General features: G+C 44.6%; 1 protein-coding gene across 1 annotated transcript; it reads left to right on the top strand.

Annotated features, from left to right (window-relative positions):
* The first annotated feature begins 476 nt into the window (after window positions 1-476).
* On the top strand, window positions 477-25,394 carry LOC106136664 (structural maintenance of chromosomes protein 2). Its single transcript, XM_013337287.2, has 22 exons — window positions 477-780; window positions 859-1,008; window positions 1,537-1,698; window positions 2,188-2,298; window positions 3,275-3,396; window positions 3,762-3,918; window positions 4,557-4,748; window positions 7,630-7,765; window positions 8,470-8,645; window positions 9,879-10,062; window positions 13,342-13,415; window positions 15,449-15,657; window positions 16,229-16,388; window positions 18,061-18,203; window positions 18,619-18,831; window positions 19,301-19,529; window positions 20,310-20,504; window positions 21,070-21,270; window positions 22,251-22,367; window positions 23,082-23,180; window positions 24,128-24,337; window positions 25,261-25,394. Exons 1-22 carry the CDS (start codon window positions 613-615, stop codon window positions 25,372-25,374), a joined length of 3,522 nt encoding a protein of 1,173 aa, XP_013192741.2. The 5' UTR covers window positions 477-612; the 3' UTR covers window positions 25,375-25,394.
* The last annotated feature ends 273 nt before the right edge of the window (window positions 25,395-25,667 follow it).

Raw genomic sequence — 25,667 nt, 5'->3', positions numbered from 1 at the left:
CGACTCACCGAGCTTCCTGGTCCTGTCTCCGACCGCACTTCACTCTCAAAGACTTCACCGACCTACAGAGTGAGGAGTGTTGATGGTAAGGATTGGAGTTGATGATGAAGATTGCTTCCAATCACGGCGTCGCCAATGTGAGAAGACTGAAGAAGACTGTGATGCCTCGAATTTAGGTTTTTGTTTCACAACCTTCAAACAAAAATAAGGCTAAAAGAAACAGCAACGAAAATAGTAATAGTACGGAAACGCGAGGACGACATAAACAAGAGCTTGACCGTGGATTATTGGATCGGCCCGCAGACATCATTCTTTATTTTGAAATTCTTCATTTCTTTTTTTTTCTTTTCTAATCTTCTTTCGGCCTCCGCTGAAGTAAAGTTAAGAGGTTGATGCATATGGCAACATTTTGTCATGCCATCAAGAACTTTTGACATATGACATTGATTGACATTTCAATGAAATTGGATAAAAAAATTGAAAACGCTAAAAACTAACAACGGTTCCCGCTTTTCAAGTTTTCCTATATTTCGAAGCAATTCGTTGTTGTTTTGTGTTCGCACGGTGTGCTATTGAATTTCAAAACCCTTTCATGTATTTCTCGCTTCCGAGATGTATATAAAGTCAATAGTGTTAGACGGATTCAAATCTTACGGCAACAGAGTTGAAGTCACCGGCTTCGACCCCGAATTCAATGCAATAACTGGCCTCAACGGCACTGGGAAGTCTAATATTTTGGATTCGATATGTTTTGTGTTAGGAATAACAAATTTGTCAAACGTGAGTTTATTTTCTGACAGGGTTTTGCTTGTTTGTTTTGTATGAATTTCTCCCGCCAATATGAATGTTGTGTTTTAGGTTCGGGCTGGAAGTCTCCAAGAGTTGATATACAAGCATGGACAGGCAGGGATCACCAAAGCTACTGTTAGCATCACATTTGACAACAGGGACAAGAAGCAGTGTCCTATCGGTTATGAGAACCATGATGAAATCACAGTTACTCGACAGGTAACAGCTGCTAGTAAAATTTGGGCCAACTAAGTTTAGTCACATTATGGTTGTCTTTAATGAATGCCCTTTAATTTACATATAAAGATGTGACGATATACATAAAAGTACCTTCATGATTTGTTTGCCCTAGCACCTGAATGCTTTTCAGTCTACTGCCTGGGTGCATCACAAATAGGATATCAAAACCAAGTATGATTATGATGATGATGGCAACAAGAAGCAACCTTTACATTACGTCACATCTATATCCCTTGTGGAGTAAACAGAGCCAACAGTCTTAAAAAGACAGGCTATGTTCAGCTATTTGGCTGAATGATAGAATTGAGATTCAAATAGCAACAGGTTGCTAGCCCATCACCTAGAAAAAATCCCGAATTTGTAAGCCTATCCCTTAGCAGCCTTTAACAACATCCATGGGATAGATATGGAGTGGTCCTATTCTTTTTGTATTGGTGTCAGGAACCACATGGCAACCTTTATCATTAAAAAAATATAAATTATTCAATCCATCCTATATTTTTGCAGGTGGTTATGGGAGGCAAGAACAAGTACCTGATAAATGGCATAAACGTCCAGAATAAGAGGGTCAGCGACCTGTTCTGCTCAGTTCAGCTCAACGTGAACAACCCCCACTTCCTCATTATGCAGGGCCGCATCACCAAAGTGCTGAACATGAAGCCACCTGAAGTAGGTTCTATATTATCTCTGTATTATTGGTAAGGCCTTGGGGGGCCTTCTTGCTGTGGGAATTTTGAGATAAAAAGTACCTAAGTAAACTGTTCTTCTAGCCCCTGTTGCATGACACGTGCGATGCTGTTTTTAGCCTAAAGCTGTGGCTGTCCCGTTTCACATCATAATAAAAAGTGAAACGTTATATTCTACCCCACAAAACACACACTTTTGCTTTTGTAATATTAGTAGGAATAGCATTTAGACAGCCCTATAAAATAAATTTTCCATAAAGCAATTAAACATTTGGCCAATAATTTCCTGTTGAAAACCTTCCCATTTCTTTACAGGATTTGTGAAGTCTTAAACACTTGGAGAGTGATTCGGGGTCTATTAATTAGTCACTAATTTATTAAAATAATTTGACATATTTTGTTAACAATCGTCGAGTGACACCTACTAGTCTCACAAAGTAGTTATAATAAAAAAAAAATATTATTCTTGCAGATATTGTCAATGGTAGAAGAAGCTGCCGGCACCAGGATGTATGAGGCCAAGAAACAAGCAGCTCAGAAGACTATTGAGAAGAAAGATGCCAAACTGAGGGAGCTAAATGATGTTAGTATTCAAATAAAATATACAGGGTGACATTTAAAACAACTGCATCCTTTTAAACATAGACTATACCCATGCTTCTGAGCCGTTTGAGCCTATTTTTATTTAAATTAAACGTCATCATTTTCACATTTAAAAACCCCCAAAAACTACGTCACAAATTTATTAAAGACCAATACTACAAAAAGAAATTAAAACTAAACATGTAAATAAATGTCTTAAAAATAAATTATTTTTCTAGTATAAAGATCAAGTAAAGTACAGAGTTGTCGAGATCGCTCAGCTGAATGAATTGTGTCGTTGACCTCTGAATCTTACGCGCCGCTGTTCCGCCGGCCGCGGTGATATTACGTATTTAGGATCATGGATTTTGATACTTTTATTTGTTTTCGTACTTTCTGAAATATGAACCGATATTTTCCTTTTAACGTTTTTAAATATCCTTTAGATGAGTAACACTTAACAGTTAAATTTATGCAGGTGATTTTAAAGTCACCCTGTATGTATTTAGAATAATATAGGTTGGTGTAGTGATATAAAGACTGTAAATTATGGAGTATTAGTGTGATTTCTGTACATACATATAGTTACATCCGTATTTGATAGACAGAGCCAAAAGTGTCAAAATAACTAAAAGGCCATGTTCGTTCAGTATGGCTAGTCAACTGGCAAACACTAAAGATACTTGATAATTATGTAAACAAGTTCAGTATGGCTTAATGATGATTCGAATAGTGCCTAATTTCTAGCCTAATGCTCCATAGAAGACTCCCAATGTAATGAGCCTTTTCCTTTATTTTCTTTTACAATATGCATATGAATGAAGAGAACCAACTGGCACACAGAATGTATTATCTTCGTTACCAGACCAGCATGTAGCTTGCACTAGATAAATGTGTTCTTTAGTGAGACAGTGAGTGAGTCAGACAAATATTGGTGTTGTTCTGGATGCTTACTGAATTCCTCTGTTTTTCTGCAGATAATTAAAGAAGACATAGCTCCGAAGCTGCAGAAGCTGCAAGACGAGCGCTCCCAGTTCCAGGAGTACCAGAAGGTGGTCCGCGAGCTGGAGAACCTCACACGCCTCTACATCGCTTACAAGTGAGTCGTCATCATAATCCCATAGTCTCTCATCGTCCTGGTAATTCCCTTGGTTGCGTCGTCCACCACTTTAAAGGGGCCAGGATTCATCAGTAACCATGATTCTGGGGCAGGACGTCATAAAAGGTGATATGCGAGCAAATGGACTGAAATCCGAGGATGCCAAAAACTGGACCAAGTGTGAGAGAAAAGTCGGAAGGCGGACCCCGGGCCCCGAAACACTTCTGTGGAAGTTTTCCCCCCGGAACACGCAGAGATGAGAGAGATATCTGTTGAGTGGTTTCTATTCTAAAGTGCCGAAAATACCATACCGTCTTCATTTTGTTTTTATGGTTACACACTAACATTAATCGTTTTATTTTCAGATACGTGTCAGCTGAAGAGAGCGCCAAAGAAGCGGCGTCGAAAGTCACAGAGGTGCAAGACGACATTCAGAGCAAAAAGGAGAAGATTGAGAGCAACAAGAAGGAGGCTAAAGACCTGGACAAACAAGTGGCCGAACTCAATAAGAAATTGGATGAGGTATGTGTGAGGGCTTCTTTTTCCTGCTGGGTTTAGTTCCGGTTGCATCCTCACCTCGCTGGAGAGAAGCCGTTTGGGGTATGCTTTGGGCACGAAGCCTAGATTGGGTGAGTCAGGTTTTTACATGAAGCGACTGCCATTTGACCTCCAAAATCTTTAGTAAGCCAGCATAGACTTAAAATGTTACAAAAGTTAATGATTTGAAATACTACATACAAATTTATTTTTATTCAACTTTTATGCGCTTTATTTAAATTTTACTTATATATTTGTTTGTAATATCTTTATTGCGCAGAAATTTACACAGTTACAACAAAAAGTAAATAGTTTTAAAAAGAATAAATCATTTGCAATGGCGGATTTATCCCATGACTAGAAGAGATCCCATCCCATGATGGGATCTCTTCTAGTCAACCGGCAAACAATAAAGGAACTTGATAAATAATTAAAAAAGAAGAGTAGCTGACTATTGTTAATCAAGTTATTTGTATTGTTATTTGATAAAATTGAACTGAATCGTCAACAATCCCTGAATCACCCTGAACATTACGACTGTGAGGTCTGCGCAACTTGAATAAAGACATTTGTGTATGTGAGTTACTCGTAACTTTACATCATCACACCAACGGTCTCCACAGGAAAGCGGCAACACTCTCAAGCAACTGGAAACTGAACTGCAGAGCCTGGAGAAGACGGAAGCCACCACCAGCTCGGCGCTGCGCGGGGCGAAGGAGGCTGTGACGTCACACGAGCACCGAGCGCGGCTGCTGCGGCGCGCGCTGGCGGACGACGAGGCCGCGCTGGCCGCCAAGAGGGGGGTGCTGGGGGAGGTGAGTGCGGGCCACACCAATACCAACAGTCACTGCGCGGGGCGAAGGAGGCTGTGACGTCACACGAGCACCGAGCGCGGCTGCTGCGGCGCGCGCTGGCGGACGACGAGGCCGCGCTGGCCGCCAAGAGGGGGGTGCTGGGGGAGGTGAGTGCGGGCCACACCAATACCAACAGTCACTGCGCGGGGCGAAGGAGGCTGTGACGTCACACGAGCACCGAGCGCGGCTGCTGCGGCGCGCGCTGGCGGACGACGAGGCCGCGCTGGCCGCCAAGAGGGGGGTGCTGGGGGAGGTGAGTGCGGGCCACACCAATACCAACAGTCACTGCGCGGGGCGAAGGAGGCTGTGACGTCACACGAGCACCGAGCGCGGCTGCTGCGGCGCGCGCTGGCGGACGACGAGGCCGCGCTGGCCGCCAAGAGGGGGGTGCTGGGGGAGGTGAGTGCGGGCCACACCAATACCAACAGTCACTGCGCGGGGCGAAGGAGGCTGTGACGTCACACGAGCACCGAGCGCGGCTGCTGCGGCGCGCGCTGGCGGACGACGAGGCCGCGCTGGCCGCCAAGAGGGGGGTGCTGGGGGAGGTGAGTGCGGGCCACACCAATACCAACAGTCACTGCGCGGGGCGAAGGAGGCTGTGACGTCACACGAGCACCGAGCGCGGCTGCTGCGGCGCGCGCTGGCGGACGACGAGGCCGCGCTGGCCGCCAAGAGGGGGGTGCTGGGGGAGGTGAGTGCGGGCCACACCAATACCAACAGTCACTGCGCGGGGCGAAGGAGGCTGTGACGTCACACGAGCACCGAGCGCGGCTGCTGCGGCGCGCGCTGGCGGACGACGAGGCCGCGCTGGCCGCCAAGAGGGGGGTGCTGGGGGAGGTGAGTGCGGGCCACACCAATACCAACAGTCACTGCGCGGGGCGAAGGAGGCTGTGACGTCACACGAGCACCGAGCGCGGCTGCTGCGGCGCGCGCTGGCGGACGACGAGGCCGCGCTGGCCGCCAAGAGGGGGGTGCTGGGGGAGGTGAGTGCGGGCCACACCAATACCAACAGTCACTGCGCGGGGCGAAGGAGGCTGTGACGTCACACGAGCACCGAGCGCGGCTGCTGCGGCGCGCGCTGGCGGACGACGAGGCCGCGCTGGCCGCCAAGAGGGGGGTGCTGGGGGAGGTGAGTGCGGGCCACACCAATACCAACAGTCACTGCGCGGGGCGAAGGAGGCTGTGACGTCACACGAGCACCGAGCGCGGCTGCTGCGGCGCGCGCTGGCGGACGACGAGGCCGCGCTGGCCGCCAAGAGGGGGGTGCTGGGGGAGGTGAGTGCGGGCCACACCAATACCAACAGTCACTGCGCGGGGCGAAGGAGGCTGTGACGTCACACGAGCACCGAGCGCGGCTGCTGCGGCGCGCGCTGGCGGACGACGAGGCCGCGCTGGCCGCCAAGAGGGGGGTGCTGGGGGAGGTGAGTGCGGGCCACACCAATACCAACAGTCACTGCGCGGGGCGAAGGAGGCTGTGACGTCACACGAGCACCGAGCGCGGCTGCTGCGGCGCGCGCTGGCGGACGACGAGGCCGCGCTGGCCGCCAAGAGGGGGGTGCTGGGGGAGGTGAGTGCGGGCCACACCAATACCAACAGTCACTGCGCGGGGCGAAGGAGGCTGTGACGTCACACGAGCACCGAGCGCGGCTGCTGCGGCGCGCGCTGGCGGACGACGAGGCCGCGCTGGCCGCCAAGAGGGGGGTGCTGGGGGAGGTGAGTGCGGGCCACACCAATACCAACAGTCACTGCGCGGGGCGAAGGAGGCTGTGACGTCACACGAGCACCGAGCGCGGCTGCTGCGGCGCGCGCTGGCGGACGACGAGGCCGCGCTGGCCGCCAAGAGGGGGGTGCTGGGGGAGGTGAGTGCGGGCCACACCAATACCAACAGTCACTGCGCGGGGCGAAGGAGGCTGTGACGTCACACGAGCACCGAGCGCGGCTGCTGCGGCGCGCGCTGGCGGACGACGAGGCCGCGCTGGCCGCCAAGAGGGGGGTGCTGGGGGAGGTGAGTGCGGGCCACACCAATACCAACAGTCACTGCGCGGGGCGAAGGAGGCTGTGACGTCACACGAGCACCGAGCGCGGCTGCTGCGGCGCGCGCTGGCGGACGACGAGGCCGCGCTGGCCGCCAAGAGGGGGGTGCTGGGGGAGGTGAGTGCGGGCCACACCAATACCAACAGTCACTGCGCGGGGCGAAGGAGGCTGTGACGTCACACGAGCACCGAGCGCGGCTGCTGCGGCGCGCGCTGGCGGACGACGAGGCCGCGCTGGCCGCCAAGAGGGGGGTGCTGGGGGAGGTGAGTGCGGGCCACACCAATACCAACAGTCACTGCGCGGGGCGAAGGAGGCTGTGACGTCACACGAGCACCGAGCGCGGCTGCTGCGGCGCGCGCTGGCGGACGACGAGGCCGCGCTGGCCGCCAAGAGGGGGGTGCTGGGGGAGGTGAGTGCGGGCCACACCAATACCAACAGGCATTTTATAAGTGACCTCCAGTCTTGGGGGGAGTACTGTGTCAAAATTTGTGCCGCTTACATTGCTGTAGGTCTAAACTTTAGAAATGTTCTGATTTGTTGTTTAATATTCAAATGTCTTTTGCATTACATTGTATATGTTTAAAAGATCTTGTTAACATGTCCGGCTTTCGGACTCTAAAATCCAGGGTTTTCACGCGTCTTGTCCGGTTTTCCAAATTTTAGAGATAGCAACCCTATCTGAATCTCAATTCCATCATAAAGCCATACAGCTGAACGTCGCCTATAAGTCTTTCAAGACTGTTGGCTCTCTACCTGCAAGGAATATAAATGTGATCATTTGTATGTATGTATAAATTATTTGTCCTAGGTGTCGTCAACGTTCGAAAGTTTGCGAACGGCGAGTGAGAACAGCGAGCAAGCGCTAGCTGAAGCCCAGCAGAAGTTCCTGGCGGTCAGCTCGGGGCTTGAGGGAGCTTCTGAATCGCTGCAGGACCAGCTCATGGGTGAGGTGTTTTTAAAAGCTATTGGTTTTTTATAAGACTTTGGCTTTGTTTAAGCGAAAGAGTAAAATTATATTCCCTATGTAGGTTTTAAGTTGTTCCAAAAACTATTTAAAATGAATTGATGATATCCAGCACATTTTTAAATTGTTGGTGAAAATAGAAACATTCATTCAAGTATACATGAAATAAGGTGTGGATTATAGCTTGCATGAAAAGAGTTATGATGAATGTCAATGAAGCAAAAAGAGTATGCAGGGATCGTCGCAAGTAGAAAAATGCAGTCTCTATCTAACCACTACGGGAAAGAGGCTAGGCTAAGTTAATAAGCCTATCCTTTAGTTGCCTTTTACGACATTCATGGGAAAGAGATGATCCACTCCATCTCTTTCCTATTCTTTTTTATATTGGTGCCGGAAACCACACGGCACCACCAACGACGAAACCATTCGAAAAATGGGGGGAGGAAATCCCGTGTCCCCAGATCTCAACTTGTTCATAAAAATTGTAGTTCTGTTAAATGTTCATATTATTCTTTGTCATTACCTTTTCCCACTTTCTACATGGGGTCGGCACTGTACGTAAGTTTTTTTCCAATTACTTCTGTCAATCGCCTTCTCACCGGTCACTTAAATGTTCATATTATTATCACTTACAAATTCATAGAAACGAATCGTATTCACGAATATCGTCTTACAATCTTACAGCCGCCAAAGCGGAGGCCTCAGAGGCCTCCACCCGGATCTCTCAGAGCATGATGGAGAAGAAGCATGCGGCGGACCGCCTCAAGACCCTGGAACGGGAGTTCACGGCCAGCAGCGCGCAGTTCCAGCAGGACCAGGACGCTATTGGCAGGCAGCAGCAACAAGTGGATAAACTACAGGTGAATATATACCATCATAGGGTTAATGTCCTTATAATTCCTAATCTTTAGCCCCGTAATGGTATCAGGATCGCTCAGAGCCTAATGGTCACTATTAGAAAGGAAGGCAGCAGCGAATTGATAATTGATAAGCTATATATATGTGGGATTACTCAGTTGGATATAGTAAAACAAATATTTCCTTCAGTTTCTTTAATAGGTTTTTTCATCTTCCAAACTTCAAAGTCTAATCCTTTTTCTTTGACATTTTACATCAATTTACTCTTCTAAAATAAAAAGTGCCAGTCCTAACAATAACTTAAAATAACGAAACAATTTAAATAAAAAATGTTCACAACCCACACGGCCGTCCTGACTATTCATCTGTCCCAGATGAAATACTATCTTCCGAGGAGACCCAAGGCTTCATGTAATCTGCAGAACTAGTTGTCTTAATAGGGCCTTCGGCCGTTCCTATTTTATTTAGTACGTATCTGTCGTTACGTTTCTTTTCGGTGACTTCGTAGGGTCCTAGAAACTTAGGATACAGTTTACTCCCTTGTGAGAACTGTGTCTTCTTGATCGCTACTAAATCTCCAATATCATAAGAAAAAGCCTCTTTTCTCTTCCGATCGTAGTACTTCACATTCTCTTCTTGTATTTTCCTTATAGACTCTTTAGCTTTCTCCCTTAATACTTGCCTTCTTAAATAGTCGTCTTGATTTTTCGTCTTCAGTCGTGTTGTTTCACTTCAATCCAATATTGACCACCACAATATTGAGCACCATCCCGGACGAGCCCCCAAAAAAGTTGTGGGATTACTCAGTTGGATATAGTAAAACAAATATTTCCTTCAGTTTCTTTAATAGGTTTTTTCATCTTCCAAACTTCAAAGTCTAATCCTTTTTCTTTGACATTTTACATCAATTTACTCTTCTAAAATAAAAAGTGCCAGTCCTAACAATAACTTAAAATAACGAAACAATTTAAATAAAAAATGTTCACAACCCACATATATATATATATATACAAGCTATGATATATTTGCCGCCGTATGGTTAATGGCCATATAATTGCCTTATTTTATAATATATTGACCTTCCAATTATAATAACGCCTTAGCAAAAGTTGTTTTGCTTGATAAGCATTTTATAATACATGGTGCCATCGGTCCCGGGAATTACTCGGCACCAATAGAAAACACACGGCACACCATGAATCTTTACATTAAATTTTATCGTTGTAACTTCACAGGCGGAACTCTCCCAAATGAAGTTCAGCGAAGAACAAAACGCAGAGTTGAAGCGATCAGTGCGAGAGTTACAAGGCACAGTGCGGCAACAGCGCGATATGGTGGACGGACTGTCGGCGAGGTTGCAACGTTGCGACTTTCAGTACACGCCGCCGCAACACAACTTCGATCCGTCTTCCGTCTCAGGTAACTGTACAGAGTGAGTGAGATAGTTATAAGGCACAGTGCAGCAACAATGGGATGTGGTGGAGAAACTGTCGGAGATGATGCAACGTTGTGACTTCCAGTACAACACAACTTCGATCGGTCTTCCGTTTCAGCTATCAGTCTAGCTATAGCTAGAACTAGCTTTCCCCCGCGACTCCGTCCGCGCGGATGTCGGTCTTCGCGTAGATGGTTTATTTCTCCATTTTATTTTCAGTCCGGTCAATTTAGACCAAAAAATACGAATGAAGCTACATTAATTTCCAGCAAGCTGAAAATGAGTATAATTGTTTAAAACACAATCAAAAGCATTATTTCAAAATTCCCCATGATTCCGGTTTAAGGAAAAAAATTACCCAAGGTCTAAGGTAAGAAAATGGGATTTTTCACGATTTTCTTCAAAACGGTAAGTTTTATAGGAAAATTACCTCAGACATAGATTGTAGATCATAAAGATATCTATAAAAAGGAATCAATATTTTTTTCAATAAAGCTACCGTTTCTGAGATATTACGATGCAAAAAGTTGCAAGCGTCATAATATGCATAAGCACGTCTCGTATATACTCTATGTAGCAGTAATATAAGTAAAAATATTGTTCTGTCGGTAATTTTAACTTGAATTCAAAATATAAAATATACATTAGTATAATGAAACCCAGTCCCTTCATTTATACTGTAGTGAAACCTTGAGACAACATCTGTCTCTCTGTTTAATTGTGTACGTGGCTAGGGTCGTATAGCTGCTTTATCTCAGAATGCTCAACACATGAAATACCGTTAGTCTTTAATAATAGTTGTCCTTGCGGGGATGCCGTTGTCGGCTATGGACACCACGGCCTCTCATGTCCTAGGAGTGCCGGCCGTTTAGGGCGCCGTGCCGCCCTAAATGATATAATCCTCCTAGAACCAAACGGTCTGGCTCGGGATGATGCCAAGAGACCGGATGGTATGACTTTGGTACCCTGGAGATTGGGGCGGCCTTTGGTGTGGGATGCTACTTGTGTCGACACACTTGCGCCGTGTCATCTTCAGGTTACTAAATCTAAGGCCGTTCAAATGAGGCAAAAAACCTCAAAAGGCGCAAATATGTAGTTATCGGGATCAAAGTTTACATCAGATGGCAAGTGTGATAGTGATATTGAAAGGAGAGTGAACGCGGGGAACATGGTGAATGGAGCTTTGCATGCCTTTATGAGCAGTCAGAAACTATCCAAAAAGGCTCGACTGGCTGTGCACAGGGGCGTGTTGGTCCCGACATTAATGTATGGGAGTGAAAGTTGGGTATGGCAAAAGAAGCACGAAAGCAGAATAAATGCAGTGGAAATGAGAGCGTTAAGGAGTATGTTGGGTGTGAAATTGAGTGACCGGATAAGGAACAGTGTGATAAGGGAATGTTGTGATGTGAAAGAAGATGTAGTTACAGGAATAGAAAAGGGTATGTTGAGATGGTTCGGTCATGTGGAGAGGATGAATGAAAACAGGTTGACTAAGCAGATATACATGGAGAGTGTGGAGGGAAAGGTCGGGGTGGGAAGACCTAGACGAACATATCTTGATCAAATTAAGGACGTCCTGGTAAAGGGTCAGGTCAAAAGTACCCGAAACCGCCGACCTTGCATGAAGAGAGTTATGAATGTAGATGAAGCAAAGGAAGTATGCAGGGATCGTGGCAAGTGGAAAGAGGTAGTCTCTGCCTACCCCTCCGGGAAAGAGTCGTGATTTTATGTATGTATGTATGTATGTAGTTATCGGTAATATCTTACCTATATACTTTTGAACCTTTTGGGGTAGAAACTCTGGGACCGGGGGGCCTATCTGCCCATCAGCTTTTCCGACAATTGTCGAAAAAGCTGATTGAGGTATCTCTTGACCGGAGGGCTGGAAATTATCTGGCTCAGAGAAACAGCATTGCCATTCGAATTGGCAATGCTGCCAGCCTTCTGGGCACATTCCCGCATGTTGATGCTATGCAAGAACTGTACAATTTATAAATTAAATTTTAGTTTGTAGTCATCTTTTTTTCTTCTTTTTAGAAGTAGCTTTAGTTTTAATTTGATTATTGCATTGAATTTGATAATTGTAACCTCTATTATTGTCCTAAGATGATTTTCTTCACTTAGGGTTATTCTATTTCTTTTTTAAATAATAAATACGAAAGTTAGTCTTGAGTGCCACTGCGTAGTGAAAACACGTGTTTATTCTAACCTATTTCAGACTTTTTCAAGTTTAATAATAAAAATGTAAAAAAAAAAAACGCGCTAATAGTACACTACCTCAGAGGTGGCAAGGAAACGGATGCATATTATGACGCTTGCAACTTTTTGCATCGTTATATCACAGAAACGGTAGCTTTGTTGAAAAAAATTATTGATACCTTTTTTTTATAGATAACTTTATGATCTACAATTTATGTCTGAGGTAATTTTCCGATTTGAAAAACTTACCGTTTTAAAGAAAATTGCGATACACCCATTTTTTACCTTTGACCGTGAGTAAATTTTTTTCCTTAAACCGGAATCATGGGGAATTTTGAAATAATGCTTTTGATTGTGTTTTAAATAATTATACTCATTTTCAGCTTGATGGGAATTAATGTAGCTATGTAGTATTTTTTTCATAGTTATTAGTAGCGGCCCGCTTGTGCAGCAAACGGTTCAAGCCAAAGCCGACTTTAGGCGCTACAGGTTACGGCGCTAAATCCACTGCGGGTAACGCAACGTGTGTTCGCGGTTCTACAGAACAACGTCTATGGATAAACTGAAAAATTAAGATTTTTTTTTCTTCGTATTTTTTCGGGATAAAAAGTATCCTATTTTACGCCCAGGATAATAAGGTATAATTATACCAAGTTTCATCAAAATCGAACCGTTAGTTTTCACGTGATGCCTGAACATACAGACAGACAGACAAAAATTTTTTTAATCACATTTTTGTGTTTGGTATCGATCCAGTAACACCCCCTGCTATTTATTTTTTCAATATTTTCAATGTACAGAATTGACCTTTCTACAGATTTATTATATGTATAGATAATACACTCACTCTATTCTAGAATATATTGTATAGAGTGAGTGAGATAGTTAGAAGGCACAGTGCGGCAACAATGCGTCGTGAATTAATATTAATTTGACTATATAAAGGCTCATTTTAAATTTATTATGTAGTTTATCGTGTTCCAGATTTCATTCTAAACTGTTGACTCGTTCGTTTTATTTATGACATCGGAATTAAATAATATATGTATTACACTTACTTACAGGCACTATTTGTAGGCTGATCGACGTTAAAGATCCCGTCTACTGCACTGCTTTGGAAACCGCTGCCGGTGGCAAGGTATAATAATGTTATTATATCTTTCATGTATACACACATATAGTCATGTGTCTATATCCCTAGCGAGGAACACAGAGCCCACAGTCTTGAAAAGACTTATGTATATATAGATAGGCCACATTCTTATTGATAGAATTGAGATTGAGTGGTCAATACCACATGTGACTTTGAATTCTTTTTAGATCAATATTAAAATTACATAAATCAATTAATTGTTTACTTTTACTACCAATCAACTGTGGACGAAATTTTGTTGTATGTATGTTTGGAACTCGATCATTTCTTATTCACTTTGTCAAATAGCCTATTGTATTATTGAATGCAATAGGCTATTTGACAATGTGAAAAATATAGTGTTAACTACTGTCATCAGTATTTATTATGAGTTTAAAAATGATTATTTATTAACAATGATTATTTATAAAAAATGCACGTTTTTAAACGTTTGTCACGTGACACAAAACGCTCTTGATTGGTCGGATAGATGATGACGTCACTTGCTCTTAAACTTGACATTTGCCTACTTGCGCCTACTGGTGTTATTAGAGGACTAGCTGTGCCCGCGACTTCGTCCGCGTGGAATAGTTATTTTGGGCATCATATTTATTTTTGCAAACATCCTCCTCCTAAAAAAAAACATCCTCCTGGTTCGCCGTATTAAATGTTTCGCTGCAAATAGCTTATAACGACTATATCTCAAAACCTATTCGTCTGATTTATATACTGTAAATGGCAATTATAGTCTACATGAAAAGCCGAAAGTAATAAACATATTTATTTGGATAAGGATGAATGCTGAATTAAAGAAAACTGGTTTCAAAATAACTTAATCTTAAATAAAATAATCTAAAAAAATGAACATAAAAGTGGTTATTGTAAGTAAACCTTAAGAGATAGATGTATGCTCTCGCGGACTTTTTTGTGGCAAAAAATGAGTACTTCACATCTTTAGTACATTGTTTTACTATATCTTTGTTGGTTTGCGCAGCGTTCGCGTGGAAAGCTCGCAGATGGCAGACTCATTCAACTTTCACCTGCATTGTTGACGTTTCCCATAGGAAATCCGGGATAAAATGTAGCCTATAGCCTTCCTCGATAAATAGACTATCTAACAGTGAAAGAATTATTCAAATCGGTTCAGTAGTTTCTGAGATTAGCGCGTTTAAACAAACAAACAAACAAACAAACAAAACAAACTCTTCAGCTTTATAATATTAGTATAGTAATAGCCTTCGAAACTGCTTTACATTGTTTTTGTGTGATTTAATTATAATATTTTACCAAGTCTGTCAAACACATTTGCCTTGGACAACGATTTTGTAAAAGCAGACAGCAGAAACCTGCCCAAATTCGACACAATCATGGTCGGATTATTTATCAAGAATAATTCCGATTTTTTTTTGCGCGCTATTGATATATTAATTTTTATATTTGATTTTTTCCAGCAATAATGTACCACAATTAAAACATACAACTTTTATTAATTACTAGCGGACCCGACAGACTTCGTTCCGTCAAAAATATTTGTAATGTAGCTGTATTTTGTTCTTGCCTATTTTATAATCGGGCAAAAAATTTAAATTTGAAATTTAAATATGATTGAATTTGAATTTTGTACAGCGATAATAAAGTGCATTTAAATATTATGACGTTTTGAACACACCTACGTTGATAGACAACAGTGAACTTTGTACAAAAGCTATAAAGCTCATATTGACTCTACGTTATAGTTAGAAAACTTTTGGGACTGTTTTTAGGGGTTTTCCGGCAATAATTATAGTTCTTCTCCTCGTAAAAACCATCCTCGAACTTCAACGAACATTTAAAAAAAAGAATTGGCCAAATTGGTCCAGGCTTTGTTGAGTTATGCGCTTACCAACACATTCTGCGATTCATTTTTATATTATAGATTTTTTACTCCTACTAAAAAATATGAACTGGTTTTTAAAAACTTGTCAAATAGCTCAACTTTTACAGTTTTGAAATAAGCATACAATGTAATTCAATAATTCAACCGCATTTAATTCCCCCAGCTTTACAACGTGGTGGTGGACACTGATGTGACCAGCAAGCTGCTGCTGCAGAAAGGCAACCTCCAATCCCGCACCACAATAATACCTTTGAACAAGATCAGCGGCCAAGTCATAGACAGACAGACGCTCGAACTGGCGCAGGACGTGGGAGGAGGCGCGGACAACGTGCAGCTGGCCTTGGACCTCATATCCTACCCGCCACACGTCAGGTGATTCTAAAGTTTATGAGAGATAAGTCGACATGATAGTTAAAAATATGTATTTTATATTTTGATATACAGGGTGACATTTAAAACAACTGCATCCTTTTAAACATAGACTATGCCCATGCATCTGAGCTGTTTGAGCCTATTTTTATTTAAATTAAACGTCATCATTTGCACATTTAAAAAACCCTCAAAAATAGTCACACGCTTTATTAAAGACCATAAATACTACAAAAAGAAATTAAAACTAAACATGTAAATAAATGTCTGAAAAATAAATTATTTTTCTAGTATCAAGATCAAGTAAAATACAGAGTTGTCGAGATCGCTCAGCTGAATGAATTGTGTCGTTGACCTCTGAATCTTACGCGTCGCTTTTCCGCCGGCCGGGGTGATATAACGTATTTAGGATCGTGGATTTCGATACATTTATTTTTTTCGTACTTTCTGAAATATGAACTGATATTTTTCTTTTAACGTTTTTAAATATCCTTTAGCTGAGTACACTTAACAGTTAAATTTATGCAGTTGAATTAAAAGTCACCCTGTATGTATGTGTGATGTTGTCGTGCAGCCGCGCCATGCAGTGGGTGTTCGGCAGCACGCTGGTGTGCCGCGACATGGCCACGGCGCGCCGCGTGACCTTCCACCCGCGGGTGCGGCGCCGCGCTGTCACGCTGGACGGGGACGTGTGCGACCCCGCCGGGACTCTGTCCGGGGGCGCCAGGGGGAAGGTCAGTGCTCACCGGTTATATGTACTGCTTGTTCTGACAATACATGGCCACGGCGCGCCGCGTGACCTTCCACCCGCGGGTGCGGCGCCGCGCTGTCACGCTGGACGGGGACGTGTGCGACCCCGCCGGGACTCTGTCCGGGGGCGCCAGGGGGAAGGTCAGTGCTCACCGGTTATATGTACTGCTTGTTCTGACAATACATGGCCACGGCGCGCCGCGTGACCTTCCACCCGCGGGTGCGGCGCCGCGCTGTCACGCTGGACGGGGACGTGTGCGACCCCGCCGGGACTCTGTCCGGGGGCGCCAGGGGGAAGGTCAGTGCTCACCGGTTATATGTACTGCTTGTTCTGACAATACATGGCCACGGCGCGCCGCGTGACCTTCCACCCGCGGGTGCGGCGCCGCGCTGTCACGCTGGACGGGGACGTGTGCGACCCCGCCGGGACTCTGTCCGGGGGCGCCAGGGGGAAGGTCAGTGCTCACCGGTTATATGTACTGCTTGTTCTGACAATACATGGCCACGGCGCGCCGCGTGACCTTCCACCCGCGGGTGCGGCGCCGCGCTGTCACGCTGGACGGGGACGTGTGCGACCCCGCCGGGACTCTGTCCGGGGGCGCCAGGGGGAAGGTCAGTGCTCACCGGTTATATGTACTGCTTGTTCTGACAATACATGGCCACGGCGCGCCGCGTGACCTTCCACCCGCGGGTGCGGCGCCGCGCTGTCACGCTGGACGGGGACGTGTGCGACCCCGCCGGGACTCTGTCCGGGGGCGCCAGGGGGAAGGTCAGTGCTCACCGGTTATATGTACTGCTTGTTCTGACAATACATGGCCACGGCGCGCCGCGTGACCTTCCACCCGCGGGTGCGGCGCCGCGCTGTCACGCTGGACGGGGACGTGTGCGACCCCGCCGGGACTCTGTCCGGGGGCGCCAGGGGGAAGGTCAGTGCTCACCGGTTATATGTACTGCTTGTTCTGACAATACATGGCCACGGCGCGCCGCGTGACCTTCCACCCGCGGGTGCGGCGCCGCGCTGTCACGCTGGACGGGGACGTGTGCGACCCCGCCGGGACTCTGTCCGGGGGCGCCAGGGGGAAGGTCAGTGCTCACCGGTTATATGTACTGCTTGTTCTGACAATACATGGCCACGGCGCGCCGCGTGACCTTCCACCCGCGGGTGCGGCGCCGCGCTGTCACGCTGGACGGGGACGTGTGCGACCCCGCCGGGACTCTGTCCGGGGGCGCCAGGGGGAAGGTCAGTGCTCACCGGTTATATGTACTGCTTGTTCTGACAATACATGGCCACGGCGCGCCGCGTGACCTTCGTGACCTGGACAAAGGGATTTTTGTATATATTTCATGAAACCGCCCGCGTGAAACAAAATTCCCGCTTAAATCAATTTTCGCGGGAATTCCAGATCAAAAATCCTTTCTTAGCGAATGCTTACCATCACAGGTATTATTTGCGGGCCAAATTTAAACCAGAATGGTCCACTATTTAGGGTTGTAGTATCAGTCAGTCAATTCTATCATCGTTCTCACCTCTCCGAAGCGAATCTCTCTGTATAAACGAACTCAACAAACTATTTATAAATGATATTAATTAATTCATTTAATCTTCTACTTATCGAATCTGACCGAATTCGCTATAACCATACATTGGCCGTCCAGGGCGGGTCGGTGCTGGTGCAGCTGCAGCAGCTGCGCGCGGCCGAGCAGCAGCTGGCGGCGGCCGAGCGGCGCCTGGAGCGGGACGCGGCCGCGCTCGCCGCCGCGCAGCACGCCGCCGACAGCTATGCGGCTACGCACCACAAGTATGACATACCACGTACATAGCTTCACGTTACAGTTCATCTGAACCTCCCTGGAGAGGCCCGGGGAGCGAATTTTGATCTTGATCCTTGGGTGAGTCAGGTTTTTACACGAAGCCCGGCTAATCATTGCGGGGAACCAGGCCCAAAATTAAATCATAGTGACAGATCATAGAGTCATTATTTTACTTAACTGTTTACTTTTCTGTTTAAATTCTTTCTTCTTTGAATTTTTATTGTACATACATAGATGTAATCACGTCTTCTCGAGGTAGACAGAGTTGACAGTCTTGTAAAGACTGAATGGCTACGTTCAGCTGTTTCATTTAATGATGGAATTGAAATTCCAATAGTGACAGTAACAGTGGTTGCTAGCTATTCTTATTGTATACAACTTTATTTATATTTCAATTTCCAGATACGAGATAATGAGTCACGAGCTAGAAGTGATAAAGGCTCGTCTCGCGACAACCTCCCACGCACAGTTACACGGCGAGATCGAAACGCTCAGGACGCGACTCCAGGAGCTGACGGAAACCGTGACCAGGGACCAGCAGGTGCAGAAGGAGACCGCTGCCAAGGCTAAGGAGTTGGAGCTGAAAGTTAAAGATATCAAGGGGCATAGAGAGAGGTAGGTAAAATTTAAAGGTCTTTGGGATTCGACTCCAGGAACTGACAGAAACCGTCGCCAGGGATCAGCAAGTGCAGAAGGAAACCACTAAGGAGTTGGTGTTGAATATGAAGGACAGGTATACATGAAATTATAGGTTTTTATGGCTCTATAAGTTGTGTGTAGACCAATTAGTCCAGAAGGAAACCGCTGCTAAGGCTAATGAGTTAGAGCTAAAAGTTAAAGAAATAAGGGACATACATACAGTATGCCAAGGGAACAAGCCTTCAGGGTTCAGTAACATTACGTTTACTGGAATTTATCCTGTTTGAAATGAAACTCTTGCACGACTAAAAACCAAATGTTGAAAGGCTCATAGAATATTTATTAAAATTAATATTATGTTTTCACATGTTATTCTGGCCTGTATTGATGATGCACGATTGTTTTCAGCAGCACGCTACTAAATTCATCTACTTATCTCTTTCAGAGAGTTCAAAAAAGCAGAAGAGACGTTAAAGAAAGCGAAGAAAGACGCAGAGAAGCACAGCACTTCGTGGAAGCAGAGAGAACAGGAGTTTGAGACGCTGAAGTTGGAAGTTGGCGAGCTGGAGCAAGCCGTGGCCAACAGCCGCGCCGCCCTGGACCAGACCGCGCTGGCCGCTGTAGCGCTGAGGGACACCATGGACCAATGTACCGCAGAACATTCCGCTGCTGAGGTATTCATATTTATATATATACTAATATTGTAAAGCTGAAGAGTTTGTTTGTTTGTTTGAACGCGCTAATCTCAGGATCTACTGGTTCGAATTGAAAAAATTATTTTGTGTTGAATAGATCATTTATCGAGGAAGGCTTTAGGCTATATAACATGACGCTGCAACTATTAGGAGCAAAGAAATAATAGAAAATGTGAAAAAAAACGGGGGAAATATTCATCCTTGAGAGCTACAATGATGTCCGAAATAAGTTTTCCACGCGGACGAAGGCGCGGGCACAGCTAGTATATCTTATATACTAACTCTTACCCGCAACTACGCCCGTGCGGATAAAGCGCCATCTATATGATTCATTAGACTCTAAGACATACCCGCGAATTTAATGCGCCACTCTCTAAAATAGACAGGTTTTTATTTAAGTTTTTACCGGTATGAAAAGAATCCTATGTACTTCTCCAGACTTTTAATTATAAACGTAATAATATATGTAAAATTTCAAGAAGATTGCTTCAGAAGATATCGCGTAATGAGGTAAAAACAAATAAATAAAATACTTTCTTTCGTATTTATAATATTAGTTTGACACAATGTATTCTCTAGTAATTTTGTTTGAATCCAGGAAAAGAATGGTCAAGTCGAGTAATGAAAAAACAAGAGAGCCATTCGTATTAAATCCTCCACATCGTTTTTATGCCAAATCTTTCTATTACAGACATCGTTTAGTATTTTATTATGACGATGATAATGACTTTTCTACATGATGATATTGATGATTCCCAGAAAGCGGTCAAAGAACTTCAATCTCGCATCAAGAAGCAAAAAGCGGAGATCGCCGGCCGCAGCGGCGACATCGCCCGCCTCCAGCAGAGGAAGGAGCAGCTGGGCAAGAGCAGCGCCGAGCTGGAGCTGAACATCAAGGAGCTGGACTACAGGGTCAAGCAGCTGCAGAGCGAGGCGGCCGACTGCGATAAGAGGGTGAGACATTTAATTTATCTAGTTTAATAAATAAATCTTCTTCATAAATTGTTTTAGGAGTCTACGGAATGAAAAAGATCGGAAATGGTAGCAATCTGTATTCGCAATTCTCTCAGGCAGCAGGCAGCAGGCAGCTTGGTGTTAGATCTTCGTTTGGTCATGATAGAAGTAGAAATATCGCTCCCGCTACAGGCTAAATTTTTTCTTAAACGCCGATTTTTACATACATATGGTCACGTCTATATCCTTTGCGGGGTAGACAGAGCCAACAGGCTTGAAAAGACTGAATGGCCACGTTTAGCTATTTGGCTTAATGATAGAATTGAGATGTCGATTTTTATGATTACTTTATTCGATTTTTCGACACGGGCAGTTATCTTTCTCATCTCACATCTGTGAGTGTTCCCGGTTGCACTTTCCACAGAAGTGTTTCGGAGCCCGGGGTTCACCTTTCGACTTTTCTCTCTCAACTTGGTCCGGCGGTTTTCGGCGTCCTCGGATTTCAGACAATTGGCTCGCATATCATCTTTAAATTTTATACTACAACAAATCATTTGTTATCCAGATAAAATCACTTGAGACCGAAAACCCGTGGATTTCATCAGAGCGCCAGTACTTCGGCTGCGCCGGCGGGCTGTACGACTTCGAAGCCCGGCAGGCCTCCGTGGCGGGGCAGCGGGTGGGCCAGCTCACCGAGCGGAGGGATAAGCTGGCGCGGGGGCTCAACGCCAGGGCGCACACGCTGCTGGGCAAGGAGGAGGAGCAGGTGGGGAGCTGGCTGATAGGGCATTCTCATTGATTCATAGCAATGTTGGAATCAAAGAAATATTGAGAGCCGTGTGGTTCCCAGCATCAATACAAAAAAAGGATAGGGCCACTCCGTCTCTTTGCCATGGATGTCGTAAAAGGCGACTAAGGGATAGGCTTACAAACTTGCGATTCTATTTTAGGCGATGGGCTAGCAACCTGTCACTATTTGAATCTCAATTCTAACGTAAAGCCAAATAGCTGAACGTGGCTATTCAGTCTTTTCAAGACTGGTAGCTCTGTCTACCCCGCAAAGCATATAGACGTGACTGTATGTATGTATTGAGAGAGCGAGAAAGAAGATATACGATCTCTAAACTTAAAAAAAATCTAACTAATAACACTTCAAACGTTTTTAAGTAATACATCTCAGACGTATCGTCGCTTATAGACGCTCGGTGACTACATATCATTGTGACATGATTCGACACGTCCGAGATAAAATAAAGGTATGTTACGTGCGCGTTTGATACCTGTGTTATTTATAAATAGTATAATGCAACGCGAAAATTTAAAATCAGTTACTAAAAGCGTTTGCTCATTTCGCAGAAGACAGCTGTTGTCTGGACCAAGTCTGAATCATACATACATACATATGGTCACGTCTATATCCCTTGCGGGGTAGAGAGAGCCAACAGTCTTGAAATGTCTGAATCATCTCTACACATATGCCTGTTATGTTCTGTATTCGGATATATTTTGAGGTCTGAAACTGGCCAATGGTCGTTTAACCTACGAATGATTCGCCGAGAATTTTCGTCACCAGAACAAAAAGGAATGAGAGAATATACACAACTTCTTATCACGTTTTATAGATGAATCGATGTATTTTTAAATCGGTGAAAGAATTTTTCAGGTTCGGTCCGTAGCGTTTACGAACAAACAATCAAAATAACAAACTTTACTCCGTTAAGTATAGATATGTAAATTTATTTACAGTACCAAGACGTGATGCGCAAAAAGAAGATCGTGGAAGCCGATCGCGCGAAACTAGTGCAAGTGATGGCGGAGTTGGACGAGAAGAAACGGCGTACATTGGTGGCGGCGTGTGCGCAGGTAATGTGAAGTGATTGATCATCAAAAAGTTGCAGAGGTCAGACAAGAGTCGATGACACTGTATCATCGATGTTTTGGTATTGTCTCAGTTTTACCTCTACTGGAGAGGAATTTGAGGATTATTTCTATTTAAAAATTGTATTCTGTTTGTTGTTCCCGGCACCAATACAAAAAATAATTGGACGACTCCATGCCTTTCCCATGGATGTCGTAAAAGGCGACTAAGGGATAGGTTTACAAACTTGGGATTCTTCTTTTAGGCGATGGGCTAGCAACCTGTCACTATTTGAATCTCAATTCTATTATTAAGCCAAATAGCTGAACGTGGCCATTCAGTTTTTTCAGGACTGTTGGCTCTGTCTACTCCGCAAGGGATATAGACTTGACTATACGTATGTATTTTAAGTTTGGATAGTTGTGAAGTTGACGCTGTTGAAGAAAATGCGGCAGTCAGTGCATTTTGTTACCGTTGCTTCTGTACTGAACTGACGCTTTGGAAGCGGCAGTAAACTTAACGTCAACATTGTTGTGAAACCAAAAGATATGACAATTATTAAGTGATATGAAGTGTCCCATAATAATGAATAAAAATTTTGAATATGAATTTGAAAATTTGAATTTGGATCTCGATAAGTGAGTTAGGTTTTTACACAAAGTGGCTCTTTGAGTTGGTATCTCTTCCCACAAGTAACCCAATGTGTTGCGCGCGCGCAGGTGACGAAGGACTTCGGCGCCATCTTCAGCGCGCTGCTGCCGGGCGCGCAGGCGCGCCTGGCGCCGCCGCGCGGGGCCGGCGTGCTGGACGGGCTCGAGGTCGGTGCTGCAGCCTGTGGGCGGGCACACAACCACCACATACATACCTCATTACTATATAGATGCGAAACTCTGTGTGGATGAAGCGAAGGAAGTATGCAGAGATCGTGGCAAGTGGAAAGAGGTAGTCTCTGCCTACCCCTCCGGGAAAGAGGCGTGATTTTATGTATGTATGTATGTATGTATGTATGTATGTATGTATGCGAAACTCTGTCTTTTACGCTTTTACAGCTAAACCGCTGGACCGGTTCGAATGATATTTAATATGCATGTAGTTAAAAATATCGCGTTCTGACATAAGATTGGACTTTTTCTTTCAAAATTCTAACCGTTATATAGGTAAATATTATGCTTAGAATTTCGAGTGGTTGTATGAAAATAACGTTTCCACAAGTTACGCGAAAAGCGACCTAATAGCGGTCGCGCCGCGGGCAACACGATAGGTGAACGCACGGAAGCCACTGATACAATTCCTGTGGTATATAAAAACGCGTCGCGTGTGAGACAAAACATAGTTCATGAAAATGTTCGCAGCAATTAAATGCTCGTGCGCCGTCCGGACTAAACAATCCGAAGCTTACCGAAAACGCCCGAGATTTAACGAAATTAGACTAATAATTTATTTATTTGAATAACTACACCTAACTAAGGTATAGGCTTAAAAATTTGGGATTCTTTTTTTAGGCGACGGGCTAGCAACCTGACACTATTTAAATCTCAATTCTGTCATTAAGCCAAACAGCTGAACGTGGCCTATCAATCTTTTCAAGACTCTTGTCTCTGTCTATTTCGCAAGCGATAAACTCGTGATTATATGTATACAAATAACAAACCGTCAAATCTTTGGGTTAAACTGAACTAAGAGACAGACTAAAGCCAAGGCTACACGCAATTCTTATTAAAACTCAATTATACCTCTATCAATATGTAAACCTGCCCTCTTCCAGGTGAAAGTCGGCTTCAACAACACGTGGAAGGAGTCCCTGGGGGAACTGTCGGGCGGGCAGCGCTCCCTGGTGGCCCTGTCGCTGGTGCTGGCCATGCTGCTGTTCAAGCCGGCGCCGCTCTACATCCTGGACGAGGTGGACGCCGCGTTGGACCTGTCGCACACGCAGAATATAGGGCATATGCTGAAGAACCATTTCAAACACTCACAGGTGTGCCATCGCCGAATGTCTTAGTCCGAAGACCTCGGAATATATAGTTTTTTAGTCTAAGCTGACTTCTCAACTTATATACCTTACGTGAGCCTAGTCGAGGGTATATAAGTTGAACCAATGTGGCGACGGTATGCGCGTTATATGCCCGCTATACATTTATACATTTAGATGTACTACGTTTTTTTTCATTTTATACGACTTCACATATTTCTCTAATTACCTGCTTGGTATTTGCGACATTATTTTACATATAATCGTGCTAATTTATATATTCAAAATAAATAGACTATATTTTTAAGTAAGGACTGCTATTATAGATGGCATAAGAACATCCTAGTTATTTTTTGAAATGTCATGATTACATGCATTTTATGTATGTACGAGTATGTATGTATTAAGGCCTACTTTTGTGCTACACACACCCGATCACATCCGTATCCATTTCGGGGCAGACAGAGCCAACAGTCTTGAAAACACTGAATGGCCACTTTCAGCTGTTTGGCTTAATGAAAGAATTCATATTTAAATAAATAAATATAAATATATACGGGACAAATTACACTGATTGAGTTAGCCTCGAAGTAAGTTCTTTGAGACTTGTGTTACGAGATACTAACTCAACGATACTAAATTTTATAATAAATACTTAATATAGATAAACATCCAAGACCCAGGCCAATCAGAAAAAGTTCTTTTCTCATCATGCCCTGGCTGGGATTCGAACCCGGGACCTCCGATGTCACAGACAAGCGTATTACCGCTGCGCCACAGAGGCCGTCAATATTCAAATAGTGACAGGTTGCCACCTCACCGCCTAAATACATATTGTAAAAATACGTATAATACGTATTGTAAATACCTAAATACGTATTGTATTTTCGGTCAATAAAGATGAACATGTTATTTTATCATTGTTCCAGTTCATAATCGTCTCCCTGAAAGACGGCATGTTCAACAACGCCAATGTTCTCTTCCGCACCAAGTTCGTGGACGGCATGTCGTCGGTGCAGCGCACCGTCAACACGCGCCGGTGATGCCTGGGGGCCTGGGGGGCTGGGGGCCTGGGGGCCTGGGGGGCTGGGGGCCTGGGGGCCTGGGGGCCTGGGGTTCTGGGCTTCTGATTGTTGAAGTACAATGATTTTATATTAAAACCTCGTTTAATTTTACATGAGTATTTATTTTACGTACCTCTAATTAAATAGTAAGAAACAGTTTGGTGTTCTACATGTTAGCACCCGTAGTAAGGCACGCGCGACGCCGTTTGTATCGCGCGATAAAACCTAGCTTTTTCGGTTTTTGTTATGATGGGCAAGCGATAGTTTTTCGC

Source organism: Amyelois transitella, chromosome 18 (assembly GCF_032362555.1).
Source record: "Amyelois transitella isolate CPQ chromosome 18, ilAmyTran1.1, whole genome shotgun sequence".
Lineage (NCBI taxonomy): Eukaryota > Metazoa > Arthropoda > Insecta > Lepidoptera > Pyralidae > Amyelois > Amyelois transitella.
This window is presented reverse-complemented; position numbering and strand designations above follow the sequence as displayed.